This window comes from Canis lupus, chromosome 9 (assembly GCF_003254725.2).
Source record: "Canis lupus dingo isolate Sandy chromosome 9, ASM325472v2, whole genome shotgun sequence".
NCBI classification, from domain to species: domain Eukaryota; kingdom Metazoa; phylum Chordata; class Mammalia; order Carnivora; family Canidae; genus Canis; species Canis lupus.
Genome location: NC_064251.1, coordinates 22630666 through 22653965, shown reverse-complemented (window position 1 = coordinate 22653965; position 23300 = coordinate 22630666). Strand labels below are relative to the sequence as shown.

General features: G+C 47.3%; 4 protein-coding genes across 4 annotated transcripts; all 4 read left to right on the top strand.

Annotated features, from left to right (window-relative positions):
• The first annotated feature begins 2256 nt into the window (after nt 1–2256).
• LOC112655172 (keratin-associated protein 4-12-like) lies at nt 2257–3677 on the top strand. Its single transcript, XM_025440128.3, has one exon. It carries the CDS (start codon nt 2478–2480, stop codon nt 3180–3182), a length of 705 nt encoding a protein of 234 aa, XP_025295913.1. The 5' UTR covers nt 2257–2477; the 3' UTR covers nt 3183–3677.
• Nucleotides 3678–8009: 4332 nt separating this feature from the next.
• Nucleotides 8010–9518, top strand: LOC125755683 (keratin-associated protein 4-12-like). Its single transcript, XM_049113770.1, has one exon. It carries the CDS (start codon nt 8319–8321, stop codon nt 9021–9023), a length of 705 nt encoding a protein of 234 aa, XP_048969727.1. The 5' UTR covers nt 8010–8318; the 3' UTR covers nt 9024–9518.
• A 4372-nt stretch (nt 9519–13890) lies between these two features.
• Nucleotides 13891–15316, top strand: LOC112655173 (keratin-associated protein 4-12-like). The gene has a single exon (XM_025440129.3). It carries the CDS (start codon nt 14117–14119, stop codon nt 14819–14821), a length of 705 nt encoding a protein of 234 aa, XP_025295914.1. The 5' UTR covers nt 13891–14116; the 3' UTR covers nt 14822–15316.
• A 4565-nt stretch (nt 15317–19881) lies between these two features.
• On the top strand, nt 19882–20974 carry LOC112655174 (keratin-associated protein 4-2-like). The gene has a single exon (XM_025440130.3). It carries the CDS (start codon nt 19923–19925, stop codon nt 20490–20492), a length of 570 nt encoding a protein of 189 aa, XP_025295915.3. The 5' UTR covers nt 19882–19922; the 3' UTR covers nt 20493–20974.
• The last annotated feature ends 2326 nt before the right edge of the window (nt 20975–23300 follow it).

The following is a 23300-nucleotide window of genomic DNA, read 5'->3' as shown; positions in this document are numbered from 1 at the left end:
AACCCTCATATCATATACAACATCCGACTCAAATAGATTATAGCCCCAAATGTAAAGCCTAAACCTATAAAACTTCCAGACAGAAATCTAGGGAAAGGTTCTATAGAGCTTCTAGCTTCCACCCCCACCCCATTTTGGGGCCTACGTCTGTTTGTGCCAACTTCAGAGGATGATGCTAGCTTGCATTATCCGTTTTCTGTACTACTCTCCTTCAATAATTGTGCAACTCTTCATCTCCAATTTTATGTTCAATCATTAGTTTCTCTATCAGAGAAGACGATAGATCTTGGTTATGAGAATTGGAATCGTTAAGAACACTATTCAAATTCCTCTTCTGCTACTCACTAGCTACATGTGTTGGGCAAAACATAAGCTGTATTTACGTTGCCTCATGAAAATCTCTCCTACATTTTGTGTCATCCATCTATTTTTTTTTTGAGAGACAGAGAGACAGAGAAAGAGAGAGAAAGCGAGCATTGCCGGAGTGTGGGACAAAGAAGGAAGGGACGAGAGGTCTCTCACTGAGCTCCCACTGAGAGAGCCTGATGCTGGCCTCAGCCCCAGGACCCAGAGATCATGACCGGAGCCAAAGTCAGACTCTGAACAAACTGAGCCACACACGTGCCCCAGGGACTTTTCCTCTTGTCACTGAGCTACACCCCCACCCGGGACTTTTCCTCTTGTGTGCACCCAACACCGGACTCTCTCAACCCCTCTCTCTTTGTCTCCCTTTCCTCTCCCCACAGAAACGGCCCCCCTCCCCTCCGTGGCACAACAGTTTTCCTCTCCCCCAATTCACTTAAACACACCTCATACCTGCAGGGGCCATGTGCCCCCAACCACACAGGTCCTTCTTCCCACATTCCTATCAATTTCCTGGGTGTTCCAAGTGACCTGACCTCAACAGAGCTGTGTTGGAGGGATCAGGAAAGCCCATGGCCCCCTCCTTCTCTGCCACTTAACTCCTCCCTCCTAATCCTTGAAGGAATTCTTAAAGTACATCCTAAGGTTCCCATGGTAGAAGTGAGGAAATCAGGACAGAGATAGGTAATGTCAGAGTTTGGTTTTTCCCAGAAGCTACTCTGAAGAACAGCATTCAGGCATGTGGTTTCTTGCGGGAGGGAGGGCAGATCCCACTGGTTGGAAGGTGGGGAAGTGATACAGGATGGAGGCCAGCGTCACAGTTTTCAACTGGCTCAATCCTGAGAAATATATCAGAAAAAAAAAAAAAAGAAAGAAAGAAAGAGCCATGTCAGGATTCTCCTATTTCAGGAGCAAGGACAGCCCTGTAGTCACATAAACCAACTCTCCAGAAGCATTGGTTGAGCGTTTCTGTCAGTGCGGCACACACCCAGGCAACATGACATCCTGCTGTTGCATGAAAACAGCCAGCCCCGAGGCATAGAGATGCGGATCTGCTGCTGCATAGAAATTGTCCTGAACACAGGAAGATCTGAGTTCTATGGCTGGCGTGTGTAAGGCATCATCTACAGTCCACGATTTTCTCCACTCAGACCCCACATTTTCTCCTTCACGATGGCAGGCAGGCAGGCGGGCACAATTTGTGTTAAAGGAAGACAGAGGAGAAAGACGAGGGAAAAGAGGAGGAGAAGGGATGGCACGGGGGGAGGGAGGAAGAGAAAACAGTAACTGTGGAGTCAGTGCCATTAAATATCTCACTCTGCTGGTTAACAAGGTTAGGACGAGGGTCACCGACTCACCCCAAAATGCCCCGCTTATACCCACAGCCTGGGAAAACACTCATTTCTGGGTAAATCAGAGCAGGACTGCTGGTCACTCAGGAAGTATGTTCATGGATGCTGGTTTAGTCCTGTTTCTATCCACCTGCTTGATTCGGCCTTGACATATGGAAGACATGATGCCAGATGTCCTCCACCCAAGTGTCTTTGAATGCACTGCCCTATGCAAACGGGGTAGGGTGCTCCAAGAGACAGATGCCTGCGGGCGTCTGGAATGAGGCACTTTGGGGAAACAGACTCGGGCTCCAGCATGATTGCAATTCATCACTATGAACATATAACCATCAAGCTCCCTTCACCTCAGGGATACTCCCAGTCTGCATGCAACCAAACTACCAATGCTGGGCAAGGAGCACGAAACTGACTCACCAACCACTTCCCAGGAACTGCATCACGTGATCCCACGGCCCCGGAAGCAAGAACGAGGCTGCTAACTGACCACCTTGCTTCCCTCTGACAATCTTCCTATGAGTTACTCTCAATTAAAACATGTTAAGCACCCATTCTCTAGGGATTCCTAACACTTAGGGAACTTCCTCTTCTACCAGCCGCCAGTGACTATGGAAAACGGTATAAACAAGGGAAGTCCTGCCCATTGGTCCATACGTTGGGGTTGAGGGGGTCCAGTGTATAAAAGCCCCAGAATGGAAGGAGGCATCAGTCAGAATCTGAGAACGTCACCTCAGAACAGAAGCCCACGCCTCCACCTGCGACACCATGAGTGAATCGTGCTGCTCCCCGTGCTGCCAGCCCACGTGCTGCAGGACCACCTGCTGCGAGCCCAGCTGCTGTGGATCCAGCTGCTGCGAGCCTTGCTGCTGCCGCCCAACGTGCTGTCACACCACCTGCTGCAGGACCACGTGCTGCAAGCCCGCATGCTCTGTGTCCAGCTGCTGCCAGCCCGGCTGCTGTGGGTCCAGCGGCTGCGGGTCCAGCTGCTGCCAGCCTTGCTGCTGCCGCCCAACGTGCTGTCAGACCACCTGCTGTAGGACCACCTGCTGCAAGCCCGCATGCTGTGTGTCCAGCTGCTGCCAGCCTTGCTGCTGCCGCCCAACGTGCTGTCAGACCACCTGCTGTAGGACCACCTGCTGCAAGCCCGCATGCTGTGTGTCCAGCTGCTGCCAGCCCAGCTGCTGTGGGTCCAGTGGCTGCGGGTCCAGCTGCTGCCAGCCTTGCTGCTGCCGCCCAACTTGCTGTCAAACCACCTGCTGTAGGACCACCTGCTGCAAGCCCACATGCTGTGTGTCCAGCTGCTGCCAGCCTTGCTGCCACCCCAGTTGCTGCTGCACTCCCTGCTCCCAGCCAGCTTGCTGCACCCCCGTTATCTGCAGGAGAACCTGCTACCAGCCCACCTGCTGCTGCCTGCCCGGGTGCCTAGCCCAGGGCTGTGGATCCAGCTGCTGCCAGCCTTGCTGCTGCTGAGCAACTTGCTATAGACTCAGCACTCACCGGAATATATATCCTACGCCATTTTGCCAAAGTTCCTGTCTTACAAGAAGTTGCTCCCTCGGCTTTCCTGGGAACACATGCTTACACTGCCCCTGTCATCTTTCTCAGCAATGCTTATGAGTCTATGGAGGGAATGCAATCTACTTCAATTTGATTGTATTCTAGTGTCTCTGGTTTACTGTAGCAATTGCTGAGCCACAACATTTGGTCAACCCCAGATGCTGGTCAACATCCACTGATTCACACTCTCAGTCTCCGAAAAGTGATCATCACCTTTCACTTCTACGGCATAGAAACACATTCTTATGAGTGCATAGTTAGCTCTCCGCAGTGATCAGTACTGATCATCTTTTTAGATAGATGCATTATAGTTAGTAAGTCCTGCCAGGTTACTAAGCCCTTTGCAATGGCTTTGAACTTTCTTCCTTCCGTTCTTTCCTAATAAAATCTGTGTCATCCTGCATCCAATGTTTGTATGTTCATGTCGTTTTTCCTGTCTGTGTGTGTGTGTGTGTGTGTGTGTGTACGTGTGTGTGTGTTATTACAGCACTTCCTTTATGAAGTCCTTCTTGAAGTTTTACTTTAAGTATATGTATATATGTATATATACATATATATGTGTATATATATATATGTATACGTAGATATGACGCCCAAAAGTAAATTGTAGCTTCAATATATTTATTATCTCATTCAGTCATCACAATTGTCCCACAAATCAGGCAGAGCCAAGATTATCATTCCATTTTCATTCTCACTTAGAGAGCAGGAAATGCTTGACCATACAGCAAATAATTGACAGAAGCAGGTCCTTTGATTTCAGGTCAAGGACATTTTTAGTTACATCTTTCTAAAAATAGAAATAATCCTGGTGATGGGGCATACATTTTGAGTTGTTTCAATAACAAAGGAAATTATTATATCTTTCCTATAGAGAACCATTTCAGTCTACAAACCTCTTCCTAAACATTCTTCTCAGCTTTATGACCAATATGCCTTTAAGAGTTCTGGCTAATGAAAAGGGGCTTTGCATCTTCTCTGACATGAGGTTCATTGGCACATATAGTGTTCCTGGCCCCATTCTTGCCGAGGGGAACCTGTTCTTTGTGGTCATGGATTGGCGTACTGGTATCATTGCATTTATCTCTTTTTTTAAGAGTTATTTATTTATTTATTTATTCATTCATTCATTCATTCATTTATTCATTTATTCATTTATATTTTGAGAGAGAGCATGAGTGGGAAAGGCAGAGGGAGCTGGAGAGAGAATCTCAAACAGACTCCCCCCATGAGCATAGAGCCTGACCCAGGACTCAGTCTCACAACCCTGAGATCATGATCGGAGCCAAAACCAAGAGTGGATGCTTCACTGACTGCGCCACCCAAGTGCCCCTCATTTCATTCATCTTAAAGAAATTGGTAGGAAGAATCGGCCTTGCAAGCACACAAGCTCAGGCCACAATCCAAGGCTCTCAAACGTTGAGGCAATTTGATCTCCTGACCTGGACATTGTTCAGAGAAGAGAAGTTTGTAGAGTCCTGATAGTTGAGGTACCTATGCAGTAGGCATAGACAGCTTTGACCAATCACAGTCCTCAGGCTGTAAACAAAAAGAGAACGATTTCCTGTGTTCCTTTCTTTTAAGATTTTCTGTCTTTCTTCGTGAGAGACACCGGGAGAGAGGCTGAGACATAGGCAGAGGGAGCACAGGCTCCCTGTTGGGGGGTCGATGTGGGACTCCATTCCAGGACCCCAGGATCACCACCTGAGCTGAAGGCAGATGCTCAACCACTGAGCCACCAGGCTTCCCCAACTTCCTGTGTTCTGTCAGATAAAGACACATAGGCTACAGGAAATTCAAATCCGAATTTTCAAGAAAAGGAGGATAAAGGAGAATGAAAACAAAAACGGAGCAGAAAGGATGCACTCTTCCAAATCAAGACGGATGTTAGTTAGGTGACCTCCCCAAAGGTTGAAACCTTGATCTTTGGGTGAAAAGCTGAATAATAAAGACAACTGCCAAGGCACCCAGCAGGACAAGGATTAGGAAGGCTCTGGGCAGAAAATAAGAGGTTTTGATCATGGCCACCTTCTCAAGAGATATAAAAATGCTTTGGAATAGTTAACACACTACATGTGACAGAGAGTATCCTCTTCCTAGAGGACGTATCTGGAATTCTCTGCCAGAGTACTTCCGTTTCCAAGGCAGAGAACGTATGGGAAGAATTCCTGACATTTCCTGAGGACCTGCCACACACTGGGCACTCAGAGAGATGCTTTACCTGCACAGTCTTTATTTGTCATACAATCCTGGAAAGTGAGCATCACTACTTCCATATTGGAGCTGAGGAAACCAGTGTTGAGGAAAGTAACTTGTTCAAAATTGCATGTGCACTGAAACTCCATCTTGGTTTCAAAAACAGAGCTGTTTGGTGGGCTACACATGAAATGATGAACATAGAAATCAGTGCAACAAAACCGAGAGTCCACAAATAGACACACGTTGATTAGGCATTGAATTTTGCAGAAAGGTGCCAAGTTTATAGGCAGAGAAAGTGTAGTCTTTTAAACAGATGGTGTTGGAACAATTAAACAGACATGTCCCCCCACTCCTCAAAATAAACTTCAACCCAACCCTCATATCATATACAACATCCGACTCAAATAGATTATAGCCCCAAATGTAAAGCCTAAACCTATAAAACTTGCAGACAGAAATCTAGGGAAAGGTTCTATAGAGCTTCTAGCTTCCACCCCCACCCCATTTTGGGGCCTACGTCTGTTTGTGCCAACTTCAGAGGATGATGCTAGCTTGCATTATCCGTTTTCTGTACTACTCTCCTTCAATAATTGTGCAACTCTTCATCTCCAATTTTATGTTCAATCATTAGTTTCTCTATCAGAGAAGACGGTAGATCTTGGTTATGAGAATTGGAATCGTTAAGAACACTATTCAAATTCCTCTTCTGCTACTCACTAGCTACATGTGTTGGGCAAAACATAAGCTGTATTTACGTTGCCTCATGAAAATCTCTCCTACATTTTGTGTCATCCATCTATTTTTTTTTTGAGAGACAGAGAGACAGAGAAAGAGAGAGAAAGCGAGCATTGCCGGAGTGTGGGACAAAGAAGGAAGGGACGAGAGGTCTCTCACTGAGCTCCCACTGAGAGAGCCTGATGCTGGCCTCAGCCCCAGGACCCAGAGATCATGACCGGAGCCAAAGTCAGACTCTGAACAAACTGAGCCACACACGTGCCCCAGGGACTTTTCCTCTTGTCACTGAGCTACACCCCCACCCGGGACTTTTCCTCTTGTGTGCACCCAACACCGGACTCTCTCAACCCCTCTCTCTTTGTCTCCCTTTCCTCTCCCCACAGAAACGGCCCCCCTCCCCTCCGTGGCACAACAGTTTTCCTCTCCCCCAATTCACTTAAACACACCTCATACCTGCAGGGGCCATGTGCCCCCAACCACACAGGTCCTTCTTCCCACATTCCTATCAATTTCCTGGGTGTTCCAAGTGACCTGACCTCAACAGAGCTGTGTTGGAGGGATCAGGAAAGCCCATGGCCCCCTCCTTCTCTGCCACTTAACTCCTCCCTCCTAATCCTTGAAGGAATTCTTAAAGTACATCCTAAGGTTCCCATGGTAGAAGTGAGGAAATCAGGACAGAGATAGGTAATGTCAGAGTTTGGTTTTTCCCAGAAGCTACTCTGAAGAACAGCATTCAGGCATGTGGTTTCTTGCGGGAGGGAGGGCAGATCCCACTGGTTGGAAGGTGGGGAAGTGATACAGGATGGAGGCCAGCGTCACAGTTTTCAACTGGCTCAATCCTGAGAAATATATCAGAAAAAAAAAAAAAAGAAAGAAAGAAAGAGCCATGTCAGGATTCTCCTATTTCAGGAGCAAGGACAGCCCTGTAGTCACATAAACCAACTCTGCAGAAGCATTGGTTGAGCGTTTCTGTCAGTGCGGCACACACCCAGGCAACATGACATCCTGCTGTTGCATGAAAACAGCCAGCCCCGAGGCATAGAGATGCGGATCTGCTGCTGCATAGAAATTGTCCTGAACACAGGAAGATCTGAGTTCTATGGCTGGCGTGTGTAAGGCATCATCTACAGTCCACGATTTTCTCCACTCAGACCCCACATTTTCTCCTTCACGATGGCAGGCAGGCAGGCGGGCACAATTTGTGTTAAAGGAAGACAGAGGAGAAAGACGAGGGAAAAGAGGAGGAGAAGGGATGGCACGGGGGGAGGGAGGAAGAGAAAACAGTAACTGTGGAGTCAGTGCCATTAAATATCTCACTCTGCTGGTTAACAAGGTTAGGACGAGGGTCACCGACTCACCCCAAAATGCCCCGCTTATACCCACAGCCTGGGAAAACACTCATTTCTGGGTAAATCAGAGCAGGACTGCTGGTCACTCAGGAAGTATGTTCATGGATGCTGGTTTAGTCCTGTTTCTATCCACCTGCTTGATTCGGCCTTGACATATGGAAGACATGATGCCAGATGTCCTCCACCCAAGTGTCTTTGAATGCACTGCCCTATGCAAACGGGGTAGGGTGCTCCAAGAGACAGATGCCTGCGGGCGTCTGGAATGAGGCACTTTGGGGAAACAGACTCGGGCTCCAGCATGATTGCAATTCATCACTATGAACATATAACCATCAAGCTCCCTTCACCTCAGGGATACTCCCAGTCTGCATGCAACCAAACTACCAATGCTGGGCAAGGAGCACGAAACTGACTCACCAACCACTTCCCAGGAACTGCATCACGTGATCCCACGGCCCCGGAAGCAAGAACGAGGCTGCTAACGTGACCACCTTGCTTCCCTCTGACAATCTTCCTATGAGTTACTCTCAATTAAAACATGTTAAGCACCCATTCTCTAGGGATTCCTAACACTTAGGGAACTTCCTCTTCTACCAGCCGCCAGTGACTATGGAAAACGGTATAAACAAGGGAAGTCCTGCCCATTGGTCCATACGTTGGGGTTGAGGGGGTCCAGTGTATAAAAGCCCCAGAATGGAAGGAGGCATCAGTCAGAATCTGAGAACGTCACCTCAGAACAGAAGCCCACGCCTCCACCTGCGACACCATGAGTGAATCGTGCTGCTCCCCGTGCTGCCAGCCCACGTGCTGCAGGACCACCTGCTGCGAGCCCAGCTGCTGTGGATCCAGCTGCTGCGAGCCTTGCTGCTGCCGCCCAACGTGCTGTCACACCACCTGCTGCAGGACCACGTGCTGCAAGCCCGCATGCTCTGTGTCCAGCTGCTGCCAGCCCGGCTGCTGTGGGTCCAGCGGCTGCGGGTCCAGCTGCTGCCAGCCTTGCTGCTGCCGCCCAACGTGCTGTCAGACCACCTGCTGTAGGACCACCTGCTGCAAGCCCGCATGCTGTGTGTCCAGCTGCTGCCAGCCTTGCTGCTGCCGCCCAACGTGCTGTCAGACCACCTGCTGTAGGACCACCTGCTGCAAGCCCGCATGCTGTGTGTCCAGCTGCTGCCAGCCCAGCTGCTGTGGGTCCAGTGGCTGCGGGTCCAGCTGCTGCCAGCCTTGCTGCTGCCGCCCAACTTGCTGTCAAACCACCTGCTGTAGGACCACCTGCTGCAAGCCCACATGCTGTGTGTCCAGCTGCTGCCAGCCTTGCTGCCACCCCAGTTGCTGCTGCACTCCCTGCTCCCAGCCAGCTTGCTGCACCCCCGTTATCTGCAGGAGAACCTGCTACCAGCCCACCTGCTGCTGCCTGCCCGGGTGCCTAGCCCAGGGCTGTGGATCCAGCTGCTGCCAGCCTTGCTGCTGCTGAGCAACTTGCTATAGACTCAGCACTCACCGGAATATATATCCTACGCCATTTTGCCAAAGTTCCTGTCTTACAAGAAGTTGCTCCCTCGGCTTTCCTGGGAACACATGCTTACACTGCCCCTGTCATCTTTCTCAGCAATGCTTATGAGTCTATGGAGGGAATGCAATCTACTTCAATTTGATTGTATTCTAGTGTCTCTGGTTTACTGTAGCAATTGCTGAGCCACAACATTTGGTCAACCCCAGATGCTGGTCAACATCCACTGATTCACACTCTCAGTCTCCGAAAAGTGATCATCACCTTTCACTTCTACGGCATAGAAACACATTCTTATGAGTGCATAGTTAGCTCTCCGCAGTGATCAGTACTGATCATCTTTTTAGATAGATGCATTATAGTTAGTAAGTCCTGCCAGGTTACTAAGCCCTTTGCAATGGCTTTGAACTTTCTTCCTTCCGTTCTTTCCTAATAAAATCTGTGTCATCCTGCATCCAATGTTTGTATGTTCATGTCGTTTTTCCTGTCTGTGTGTGTGTGTGTGTGTGTGTGTGTGTACGTGTGTGTGTGTTATTACAGCACTTCCTTTATGAAGTCCTTCTTGAAGTTTTACTTTAAGTATATGTATATATGTATATATACATATATATGTGTATATATATATGTATACGTAGATATGACGCCCAAAAGTAAATTGTAGCTTCAATATATTTATTATCTCATTCAGTCATCACAATTGTCCCACAAATCAGGCAGAGCCAAGATTATCATTCCATTTTCATTCTCACTTAGAGAGCAGGAAATGCTTGACCATACAGCAAATAATTGACAGAAGCAGGTCCTTTGATTTCAGGTCAAGGACATTTTTAGTTACATCTTTCTAAAAATAGAAATAATCCTGGTGATGGGGCATACATTTTGAGTTGTTTCAATAACAAAGGAAATTATTATATCTTTCCTATAGAGAACCATTTCAGTCTACAAACGTCTTCCTAAACATTCTTCTCAGCTTTATGACCAATATGCCTTTAAGAGTTCTGGCTAATGAAAAGGGGCTTTGCATCTTCTCTGACATGAGGTTCATTGGCACATATAGTGTTCCTGGCCCCATTCTTGCCGAGGGGAACCTGTTCTTTGTGGTCATGGATTGGCGTACTGGTATCACTGCATTTATCTCTTTTTTTAAGAGTTATTTATTTATTTATTTATTCATTCATTCATTCATTTATTCATTTATTCATTTATATTTTGAGAGAGAGCATGAGTGGGAAAGGCAGAGGGAGCTGGAGAGAGAATCTCAAACAGACTCCCCCCATGAGCATAGAGCCTGACCCAGGACTCAGTCTCACAACCCTGAGATCATGATCGGAGCCAAAACCAAGAGTGGATGCTTCACTGACTGCGCCACCCAAGTGCCCCTCATTTCATTCATCTTAAAGAAATTGGTAGGAAGAATCGGCCTTGCAAGCACACAAGCTCAGGCCACAATCCAAGGCTCTCAAACGTTGAGGCAATTTGATCTCCTGACCTGGACATTGTTCAGAGAAGAGAAGTTTGTAGAGTCCTGATAGTTGAGGTACCTATGCAGTAGGCATAGACAGCTTTGACCAATCACAGTCCTCAGGCTGTAAACAAAAAGAGAACGATTTCCTGTGTTCCTTTCTTTTAAGATTTTCTGTCTTTTTTCGTGAGAGACACCGGGAGAGAGGCTGAGACATAGGCAGAGGGAGCACAGGCTCCCTGTTGGGGGGTCGATGTGGGACTCCATTCCAGGACCCCAGGATCACCACCTGAGCTGAAGGCAGATGCTCAACCACTGAGCCACCAGGCTTCCCCAACTTCCTGTGTTCTGTCAGATAAAGACACATAGGCTACAGGAAATTCACATCCGAATTTTCAAGAAAAGGAGGATAAAGGAGAATGAAAACAAAAACGGAGCAGAAAGGATGCACTCTTCCAAATCAAGACGGATGTTAGTTAGGTGACCTCCCCAAAGGTTGAAACCTTGATCTTTGGGTGAAAAGCTGAATAATAAAGACAACTGCCAAGGCACCCAGCAGGACAAGGATTAGGAAGGCTCTGGGCAGAAAATAAGAGGTTTTGATCATGGCCACCTTCTCAAGAGATATAAAAATGCTTTGGAATAGTTAACACACTACATGTGACAGAGAGTATCCTCTTCCTAGAGGACGTATCTGGAATTCTCTGCCAGAGTACTTCCGTTTCCAAGGCAGAGAACGTATGGGAAGAATTCCTGACATTTCCTGAGGACCTGCCACACACTGGGCACTCAGAGAGATGCTTTACCTGCACAGTCTTTATTTGTCATACAATCCTGGAAAGTGAGCATCACTACTTCCATATTGGAGCTGAGGAAACCAGTGTTGAGGAAAGTAACTTGTTCAAAATTGCATGTGCACTGAAACTCCATCTTGGTTTCAAAAACAGAGCTGTTTGGTGGGCTACACATGAAATGATGAACATAGAAATCAGTGCAACAAAACCGAGAGTCCACAAATAGACACACGTTGATTAGGCATTGAATTTTGCAGAAAGGTGCCAAGTTTATAGGCAGAGAAAGTGTAGTCTTTTAAACAGATGGTGTTGGAACAATTAAACAGACATGTCCCCCCACTCCTCAAAATAAACTTCAACCCAACCCTCATATCATATACAACATCCGACTCAAATAGATTATAGCCCCAAATGTAAAGCCTAAACCTATAAAACTTGCAGACAGAAATCTAGGGAAAGGTTCTATAGAGCTTCTAGCTTCCACCCCCACCCCATTTTGGGGCCTACGTCTGTTTGTGCCAACTTCAGAGGATGATGCTAGCTTGCATTATCCGTTTTCTGTACTACTCTCCTTCAATAATTGTGCAACTCTTCATCTCCAATTTTATGTTCAATCATTAGTTTCTCTATCAGAGAAGACGGTAGATCTTGGTTATGAGAATTGGAATCGTTAAGAACACTATTCAAATTCCTCTTCTGCTACTCACTAGCTACATGTGTTGGGCAAAACATAAGCTGTATTTACGTTGCCTCATGAAAATCTCTCCTACATTTTGTGTCATCCATCTATTTTTTTTTGAGAGACAGAGAGACAGAGAAAGAGAGAGAAAGGGAGCATTGCAGGGGTGTGGGACAAAGAAGGAAGGGACGAGAGGTCTCTCACTGAGCTCCCACTGAGAGAGCCTGATGCTGGCCTCAGCCCCAGGACCCAGAGATCATGACCGGAGCCAAAGTCAGACTCTGAACAAACTGAGCCACACACGTGCCCCAGGGACTTTTCCTCTTGTGTGCACCCAACACCGGACTCTCTCAACCCCTCTCTCTTTGTCTCCCTTTCCTCTCCCCACAGAAACGGCCCCCCTCCCCTCCGTGGCACAACAGTTTTCCTCTCCCCCAATTCACTTAAACACACCTCATACCTGCAGGGGCCATGTGCCCCCAACCACACAGGTCCTTCTTCCCACATTCCTATCAATTTCCTGGGTGTTCCAAGTGACCTGACCTCAACAGAGCTGTGTTGGAGGGATCAGGAAAGCCCATGGCCCCCTCCTTCTCTGCCACTTAACTCCTCCCTCCTAATCCTTGAAGGAATTCTTAAAGTACATCCTAAGGTTCCCATGGTAGAAGTGAGGAAATCAGGACAGAGATAGGTAATGTCAGAGTTTGGTTTTTCCCAGAAGCTACTCTGAAGAACAGCATTCAGGCATGTGGTTTCTTGCGGGAGGGAGGGCAGATCCCACTGGTTGGAAGGTGGGGAAGTGATACAGGATGGAGGCCAGCGTCACAGTTTTCAACTGGCTCAATCCTGAGAAATATATCAGAAAAAAAAAAAAAAAAAAAAAAGAAACAGCCATGTCAGGATTCTCCTATTTCAGGAGCAAGGACAGCCCTGTAGTCACATAAACCAACTCTGCAGAAGCATTGGTTGAGCGTTTCTGTCAGTGCGGCACACACCCAGGCAACATGACATCCTGCTGTTGCATGAAAACAGCCAGCCCCGAGGCATAGAGATGCGGATCTGCTGCTGCATAGAAATTGTCCTGAACACAGGAAGATCTGAGTTCTATGGCTGGCGTGTGTAAGGCATCATCTACAGTCCACGATTTTCTCCACTCAGACCCCACATTTTCTCCTTCACGATGGCAGGCAGGCAGGCGGGCACAATTTGTGTTAAAGGAAGACAGAGGAGAAAGACGAGGGAAAAGAGGAGGAGAAGGGATGGCACGGGGGGAGGGAGGAAGAGAAAACAGTAACTGTGGAGTCAGTGCCATTAAATATCTCACTCTGCTGGTTAACAAGGTTAGGACGAGGGTCACCGACTCACCCCAAAATGCCCCGCTTATACCCACAGCCTGGGAAAACACTCATTTCTGGGTAAATCAGAGCAGGACTGCTGGTCACTCAGGAAGTATGTTCATGGATGCTGGTTTAGTCCTGTTTCTATCCACCTGCTCGATTCGGCCTTGACATATGGAAGACATGATGCCAGATGTCCTCCACCCAAGTGTCTTTGAATGCACTGCCCTATGCAAACGGGGTAGGGTGCTCCAAGAGACAGATGCCTGCGGGCGTCTGGAATGAGGCACTTTGGGGAAACAGACTCGGGCTCCAGCATGATTGCAATTCATCACTATGAACATATAACCATCAAGCTCCCTTCACCTCAGGGATACTCCCAGTCTGCATGCAACCAAACTACCAATGCTGGGCAAGGAGCACGAAACTGACTCACCAACCACTTCCCAGGAACTGCATCACGTGATCCCACGGCCCCGGAAGCAAGAACGAGGCTGCTAACGTGACCACCTTGCTTCCCTCTGACAATCTTCCTATGAGTTACTCTCAATTAAAACATGTTAAGCACCCATTCTCTAGGGATTCCTAACACTTAGGGAACTTCCTCTTCTACCAGCCGCCAGTGACTATGGAAAACGGTATAAACAAGGGAAGTCCTGCCCATTGGTCCATACGTTGGGGTTGAGGGGGTCCAGTGTATAAAAGCCCCAGAATGGAAGGAGGCATCAGTCAGAATCTGAGAACGTCACCTCAGAACAGAAGCCCACGCCTCCACCTGCGACACCATGAGTGAATCGTGCTGCTCCCCGTGCTGCCAGCCCACGTGCTGCAGGACCACCTGCTGCGAGCCCAGCTGCTGTGGATCCAGCTGCTGCGAGCCTTGCTGCTGCCGCCCAACGTGCTGTCACACCACCTGCTGCAGGACCACGTGCTGCAAGCCCGCATGCTCTGTGTCCAGCTGCTGCCAGCCCGGCTGCTGTGGGTCCAGCGGCTGCGGGTCCAGCTGCTGCCAGCCTTGCTGCTGCCGCCCAACGTGCTGTCAGACCACCTGCTGTAGGACCACCTGCTGCAAGCCCGCATGCTGTGTGTCCAGCTGCTGCCAGCCTTGCTGCTGCCGCCCAACGTGCTGTCAGACCACCTGCTGTAGGACCACCTGCTGCAAGCCCACATGCTGTGTGTCCAGCTGCTGCCAGCCCAGCTGCTGTGGGTCCAGTGGCTGCGGGTCCAGCTGCTGCCAGCCTTGCTGCTGCCGCCCAACTTGCTGTCAAACCACCTGCTGTAGGACCACCTGCTGCAAGCCCACATGCTGTGTGTCCAGCTGCTGCCAGCCTTGCTGCCACCCCAGTTGCTGCTGCACTCCCTGCTCCCAGCCAGCTTGCTGCACCCCCGTTATCTGCAGGAGAACCTGCTACCAGCCCACCTGCTGCTGCCTGCCCGGGTGCCTAGCCCAGGGCTGTGGATCCAGCTGCTGCCAGCCTTGCTGCTGCTGAGCAACTTGCTATAGACTCAGCACTCACCGGAATATATATCCTACGCCACTTTGCCAAAGTTCCTGTCTTACAAGAAGTTGCTCCCTCGGCTTTCCTGGGAACACATGCTTACACTGCCCCTGTCATCTTTCTCAGCAATGCTTATGAGTCTATGGAGGGAATGCAATCTACTTCAATTTGATTGTATTCTAGTGCCTCTGGTTTACTGTAGCAATTGCTGAGCCACAACATTTGGTCAACCCCAGATGCTGGTCAACATCCACTGATTCACACTCTCAGTCTCCGAAAAGTGATCATCACCTTTCACTTCTACGGCATAGAAACACATTCTTATGAGTGCATAGTTAGCTCTCCGCAGTGATCAGTACTGATCATCTTTTTAGATAGATGCATTATAGTTAGTAAGTCCTGCCAGGTTACTAAGCCCTTTGCAATGGCTTTGAACTTTCTTCCTTCCGTTCTTTCCTAATAAAATCTGTGTCATCCTGCATCCAATGTTTGTATGTTCATGTCGTTTTTCCTGTCTGTGTGTGTGTGTGTGTGTGTGTACGTGTGTGTGTGTTATTACAGCACTTCCTTTATGAAGTCCTTCTTGAAGTTTTACTTTAAGTATATGTATATATGTATATATACATATATATGTGTATATATATATGTATACGTAGATATGACGCCCAAAAGTAAATTGTAGCTTCAATATATTTATTATCTCATTCAGTCATCACAATTGTCCCACAAATCAGGCAGAGCCAAGATTATCATTCCATTTTCATTCTCACTTAGAGAGCAGGAAATGCTTGACCATACAGCAAATAATTGACAGAAGCAGGTCCTTTGATTTCAGGTCAAGGACATTTTTAGTTACATCTTTCTAAAAATAGAAATAATCCTGGTGATGGGGCATACATTTTGAGTTGTTTCAATAACAAAGGAAATTATTATATCTTTCCTATAGAGAACCATTTCAGTCTACAAACGTCTTCCTAAACGTTCTTCTCAGCTTTATGACCAATATGCCTTTAAGAGTTCTGGCTAATGAAAAGGGGCTTTGCATCTTCTCTGACATGAGGTTCATTGGCACATATAGTGTTCCTGGCCCCATTCTTGCCGAGGGGAACCTGTTCTTTGTTGTCATGGATTGGCGTACTGGTATCATTGCATTTATCTCTTTTTTTAAGAGTTATTTATTTATTTATTTATTTATTTATTTATTTATTTATTCATTCATTCATTCATTCATTTATTCATTTATTCATTTATATTTTGAGAGAGAGCATGAGTGGGAAAGGCAGAGGGAGCTGGAGAGAGAATCTCAAACAGACTCCCCCCATGAGCATAGAGCCTGACCCAGGACTCAGTCTCACAACCCTGAGATCATGATCGGAGCCAAAACCAAGAGTGGATGCTTCACTGACTGCGCCACCCAAGTGCCCCTCATTTCATTCATCTTAAAGAAATTGGTAGGAAGAATCGGCCTTGCAAGCACACAAGCTCAGGCCACAATCCAAGGCTCTCAAACTTTGAGGCAATTTGATCTCCTGACCTGGACATTGTTCAGAGAAGAGAAGTTTGTAGAGTCCTGATAGTTGAGGTACCTATGCAGTAGGCATAGACAGCTTTGACCAATCACAGTCCTCAGGCTGTAAACAAAAAGAGAACGATTTCCTGTGTTCCTTTCTTTTAAGATTTTCTGTCTTTCTTCGTGAGAGACACCGGGAGAGAGGCTGAGACATAGGCAGAGGGAGCACAGGCTCCCTGTTGGGGGGTCGATGTGGGACTCCATTCCAGGACCCCAGGATCACCACCTGAGCTGAAGGCAGATGCTCAACCACTGAGCCACCAGGCTTCCCCAACTTCCTGTGTTCTGTCAGATAAAGACACATAGGCTACAGGAAATTCACATCCGAATTTTCAAGAAAAGGAGGATAAAGGAGAATGAAAACAAAAACGGAGCAGAAAGGATGCACTCTTCCAAATCAAGACGGATGTTAGTTAGGTGACCTCCCCAAAGGTTGAAACCTTGATCTTTGGGTGAAAAGCTGAATAATAAAGACAACTGCCAAGGCACCCAGCAGGACAAGGATTAGGAAGGCTCTGGGCAGAAAATAAGAGGTTTTGATCATGGCCACCTTCTCAAGAGATATAAAAATGCTTTGGAATAGTTAACACACTACATGTGACAGAGAGTATCCTCTTCCTAGAGGACGTATCTGGAATTCTCTGCCAGAGTACTTCCGTTTCCAAGGCAGAGAACGTATGGGAAGAATTCCTGACATTTCCTGAGGACCTGCCACACACTGGGCACTCAGAGAGATGCTTTACCTGCACAGTCTTTATTTGTCATACAATCCTGGAAAGTGAGCATCACTACTTCCATATTGGAGCTGAGGAAACCAGTGTTGAGGAAAGTAACTTGTTCAAAATTGCATGTGCACTGAAACTCCATCTTGGTTTCAAAAACAGAGCTGTTTGGTGGGCTACACATGAAATGATGAACATAGAAATCAGTGCAACAAAACCGAGAGTCCACAAATAGACACACGTTGATTAGGCATTGAATTTTGCAGAAAGGTGCCAAGTTTATAGGCAGAGAAAGTGTAGTCTTTTAAACAGATGGTGTTGGAACAATTAAACAGACATGTCCCCCCACTCCTCAAAATAAACTTCAACCCAACCCTCATATCGTATACAACATCCGACTCAAATAGATTATAGCCCCAAATGTAAAGCCTAAACCTATAAAACTTCCAGACAGAAATCTAGGGAAAGGTTCTATAGAGCTTCTAGCTTCCACCCCCACCCCATTTTGGGGCCTACGTCTGTTTGTGCCAACTTCAGAGGATGATGCTAGCTTGCATTATCCGTTTTCTGTACTACTCTCCTTCAATAATTGTGCAACTCTTCATCTCCAATTTTATGTTCAATCATTAGTTTCTCTATCAGAGAAGACGGTAGATCTTGGTTATGAGAATTGGAATCGTTAAGAACACTATTCAAATTCCTCTTCTGCTACTCACTAGCTACATGTGTTGGGCAAAACATAAGCTGTATTTACGTTGCCTCATGAAAATCTCTCCTACATTTTGTGTCATCCATCTATTTTTTTTTTGAGAGACAGAGAGACAGAGAAAGAGAGAGAAAGGGAGCATTGCAGGGGTGTGGGACAAAGAAGGAAGGGACGAGAGGTCTCTCACTGAGCTCCCACTGAGAGAGCCTGATGCTGGCCTCAGCCCCAGGACCCAGAGATCATGACCGGAGCCAAAGTCAGACTCTGAACAAACTGAGCCACACACGTGCCCCAGGGACTTTTCCTCTTGTGTGCACCCAACACCGGACTCTCTCAACCCCTCTCTCTTTGTCTCCCTTTCCTCTCCCTACAGAAACGGCCCCCCTCCCCTCCGTGGCACAACAGTTTTCCTCTCCCCCAATTCACTTAAACACACCTCATACCTGCAGGGGCCATGTGCCCCCAACCACACAGGTCCTTCTTCCCACATTCCTATCAATTTCCTGGGTGTTCCAAGTGACCTGACCTCAACAGAGCTGTGTTGGAGGGATCAGGAAAGCCCATGGCCCCCTCCTTCTCTGCCACTTAACTCCTCCCTCCTAATCCTTGAAGGAATTCTTAAAGTACATCCTAAGGTTCCCATGGTAGAAGTGAGGAAATCAGGACAGAGATAGGTAATGTCAGAGTTTGGTTTTTCCCAGAAGCTACTCAAGAACAGCATTCAGGCATGTGGTTTCTTGCGGGAGGGAGGGCAGATCCCACTGGTTGGAAGGTGGGGAAGTGATACAGGATGGAGGCCAGCGTCACAGTTTTCAACTGGCTCAATCCTGAGAAATACATCAGAAAAAAAAAGAAACAGCCATGTCAGGATTCTCCTATTTCAGGAGCAAGGACAGCCCTGTAGTCACATAAACCAACTCTCCAGAAGCATTGGTTGAGCGTTTCAGTCAGTGCGGCACCCAGGCAACATGATATCCTGCTGTTGCATGAAAACAGCCACCCTGAGGCATAGAGATGCAGATCGGCTGCTGCATAGAAATTGTCCTGAGCACAGGAAGATCTCAGATGTATGGCTGGCATGTGTAAGCATCATCTACAGTACGATTTTCTCAACTCAGACCCCACATTTTCTCCTTCTCGATGGCAGGCAGGCAGGCAGGCACAATTTGTGTAAAAGGAAGACAGAGGAGAAAGACAAGGGAAAAGAGGAGGAGAAGGGAATGCACGGGGGGAGGGGAAGGGAGGAAGAGAAAACAGTAACTGTGGAGTCAGTGTCATTAAATAACTCACTCTGCTGGTTAACAAGGTTAGGACGAGAGTCACCGACTCATCCCAAACTGCCCCACTTATACCACTGAACGGCCCACGGCCTGGGAAAACACCCATTTCTGGGTAAATCAGAGCAGGACTGCTGGTCACTCAGGAAGTATGTTCATGGATGCTGGTTTAGTCCTGTTTCTATCCACCTGCTCGATTCGGCCTTGACATATGGAAGACATGATGCCAGATGTCCTCCACCCAAGTTTCTTTGAATGCACTGCCCTATGCAAACGAGGTAGGGTGCTCCAAGAGACAGATGCCTGCGGGCGTCTGGAATGAGGCACTTTGGGGAAACAGACTCGGGCTCCAGCATGGTTGCAATTCATCACTATGAACATATCACCATCAAGCTCCCTTCACCTCAGGGATATTCCCAGTCTGCATGCAACCAAACTAACTGGGCTAGGACCACGAAACTGACTCACCAACCACTTCCCAGGAACTGCATCACGTGATCCCACGGCCCCGGAAGCAAGAACGAGGCTGCTAACGTGACCACCTTGCTTCCCTCTGACAATCTTCCTATGAGTTACTCTCAATTAAAAACTGTTAAGCACCTATTCTCTAGGGATTCCTAACATTTAGGGAACTTCCTCTTCTACCAGCCGCCAGTGACTATGGAAAACGGTATAAACAAGGGAAGTCCTGCCCATTGGTCCATACGTTGGGGTTGAGGGGGTCCAGTGTATAAAAGCGCCAGAATGGAAGGAGGCATCAGTCAGAATCTGAGAACGTCACCTCAGAACAGAAGCCCACGCCTCCCCCGGCGACACCATGAGTGAATCGTGCTGCTCCCCGTGCTGCCAGCCCACGTGCTGCAAGACCACCTGCTACAGGACCACCTGCTGCGAGCCCAGATGCTGTGGATCCAGCTGCTGTGAGCCTTGCTGCTGCCTCCCAACGTGCTGTCACACCACCTCCTGCAGGACCTCGAGCTGTAAGCCCACATGCTGTGGGTCCAGCTGCTGCCAGCCTTGCTGCCGCCCAACATGCTGTCATACCACCTGCTGCAGGACCACCTGCTGCAAGCCCACATGCTGTGTGTCCAGCTGCTGCCAGCCAAGCTGCTGTGGGTCCAGTGGCTGCGGGTCCAGCTGCTGCCAGCCTTGCTGCTGCCTCCCAACGTGCTGTCACACCACCTGCTGCAGGACCACGTGCTGCAAGCCCACATGCTGTGTGTCCAGCTGCTGCCAGCCCAGCTGCTGTGGGTCCAGTGGCTGCGGGTCCAGCTGCTGCCAGCCTTGCTGCTGCCGCCCAACGTGCTGTCACACCACCTGCTGCAGGACCACCTGCTGCAAGCCCACATGCTGTGTGTCTAGCTGCTGCCAGCCTTGCTGCTGCTGAGCAACTTGCCATAGACTCAGCACTCACTGGAGTATATATCCTACGCCATTTTCCCAAAGTTCCTGTCTTACAAGAAGTTACTCCCTCAGCTTTCCTGGGAACACATGCTTACACTGCCCCTGTCATCTTTCTCAACAATGCTCATGAGTCTACGGAGGAAATGCAATCTACTTCAATTTGATTGTATTCTAGTATCTCTGGTTTACTATAGCAATTGCTGAGCCACAACATTTGGTCAACCCCAGATGCTGGTCAACATCCACTGATTCACACTCTCAGTCTCCAAAAAGTGATCATCACCTTCACTTCTTTCTACAGCATATAAACACATTCTTATGAGTGCATAGTTAGCTCTCCGCAGTGACCAGTACTGATCATCTTTTTAGATAGATGCATTATAGTTAGTAAGTCCTGCCAGGTTACTAAGCCCTTTGCAATGGCTTTGAACTTTCTTCCTTCCGTTCTTTCCTAATAAAATCTGTGTCATCCTGCATCCAATGTTTGTATGTTCATGTCGTTTTTCCTGTCTGTGTGTGTGTATGTGTGTGTGTGTGTGTGTGTGTGTTATTACAGCACTTCCTTTATGAAGTCCTTCTTCACCTTTTACTTTAAGTACATGTATATACATCCGTAGGTATGATGCCCAAAAGTAAATGGAAGCTTCAATATATTTATTGTCTCATTCAGTTATCGCAATTGTCCCACAAATCAGGCAGAGCCAAGATTATCATTCCATTTTCATTCTCAGAGAGCAGGAAATGTTTGACCATACAGCAAATAATTGACAGAAGCAGGTCCTTTGATTTCAGGTCAAGGACATTTTTAGTTACATCTTTCTAAAAATAGAAATAATCCTGGTGATGGGGCATAAGGGAGGTAGACATTTTGAGTTGATTCAATAACAAAGGAAAGTATTATATGTTTCCTATAGAGAACCATTTCAGTCTACAAACCTCTTCCTAAATATTCTTCGACCTTTATGACCAATATGCCTTTAAGAGTTTATGGTTAATGAGAAGGGGCTTTAAATCTTCTCTGACATGAGGTTCATTGGCACATATAGTGTTCCTGGCCCTATTCTTGACGAGAAGAACCTGTTCTTTGTTGTCATGGATTGGCATGCTGGTATCATTACATTTATCTCTTTTTTTTAAGAGTTATTTATTTTTTCATTCATTTATTTATTTATTTATTTATTCACTTGAGAGAGTGCATGAGTGGGATTGGCAGATGGAGGTGGAGAGAGAATCTCAAACAGACTCCCCCCATGAGCATAGAGCCTGACCCAGGGCTCAGTCTCACAACTATGAGATCATGATCTGAGCCAAAACCAAGAGTGGATGCTTCTCTGAATGTGCCACCCCAGTGCCCCTCATTTCATTTCTCTTAAAGAAATTGGTGGGAAGAATCAGCCTTGCAAGCACATAAGCTCAGGCCACAATTCCTGGGCTCTCAAACTTTGAGGCAATTTGATCTCCTGACCTGGACATTGTTCAGAGAAGAGAAGTTTGTAGAGTCCTGATAGTTGAGGTATCCATGCAGTAGGCATAGACTGCTTTGATCCAATCACAGTCTTTAGGCGCTAAACAAAAAGAGAACGATTTCCTGTGTTCTTTTCTTTTAAGATTCTTTCTCTCTTTCTCTTTCTTCTTTCTTTCTTTCTTTCTTTCTTTCTTTCTTTCTTTCTTTCCTTTCTTTCTTCGTGAGAGACACCGGGAGAGAGGCTGAGACATAGGCAGAGGGAGAACAGGCTCCCTGTTAGGGGGCCGATGTGGGACTCCATTAAAGGACTCCAGGATCACCACCTGAGCTGAAGGCAGATGCTCAACCACTGAGCCACCAGGCTTCCCCAACTTCCTGTGTTCTGTGAGATAAAGACACATAGGCTACAGGAAATTCACATCCGAATTTTCAAGAAAAGGAGGATAAAGGAGAATGAAAACAAAAACGGAGCAGAAAGGATGCACTCTTCCAAATCAAGACGGATGTTAGTTAGGTGACCTCCCCAAAGGTTGAAACCTTGATCTTTGGGTGAAAAGCTGAATAATAAAGACAACTGCCAAGGCACCCAGCAGGACAAGGATTAGGAAGGCTCTGGGCAGAAATTAAGAGGTTTTGATCATGGCCACCTTCTCAAGAGATATAAAAATGCTTTGGAATAGTTAACACACTACATGTGACAGAGAGTATCCTCTTCCTAGAGGACGTATCTGGAATTCTCTGCCAGAGTACTTCCGTTTCCAAGGCAGAGAACGTATGGGAAGAATTCCTGACATTTCCTGAGGACCTGCCACACACTGGGCACTCAGAGAGATGCTTTACCTGCACAGTCTTTATTTGTCATACAATCCTGGAAAGTGAGCATCACTACTTCCATACTGGAGCTGAGGAAACCAGTGTTGAGGAAAGTAACTTGTTCAAAATAGCATGTGCACTGAAACTCCATCTTGGTTTCAAAAACAGAGCTGTTTGGTGGGCTACACATGAAATGATGAACATAGAAATCAGTGCAACAAAACCGAGAGTCCACAAATAGACACACGTTGATTAGGCATTGAATTTTGCAGAAAGGTGCCAAGTTTATAGGCAGAGAAAGTGTAGTCTTTTAAACAGATGGTGTTGGTACAATTAAACAGACATGTCCCCCCACACCTCAAAATAAACTTCAACCCATACCTCATCTCATAGAGAACATCCGACTCAAATAGATTATAGCCCCAAATGTAAAGCCCAAAACTACAAAACTTCCAGACAGAAATCTAGGGAAAGATTCTACAGAGCTCCTAGCTTCCACCCCCACCCCATTAT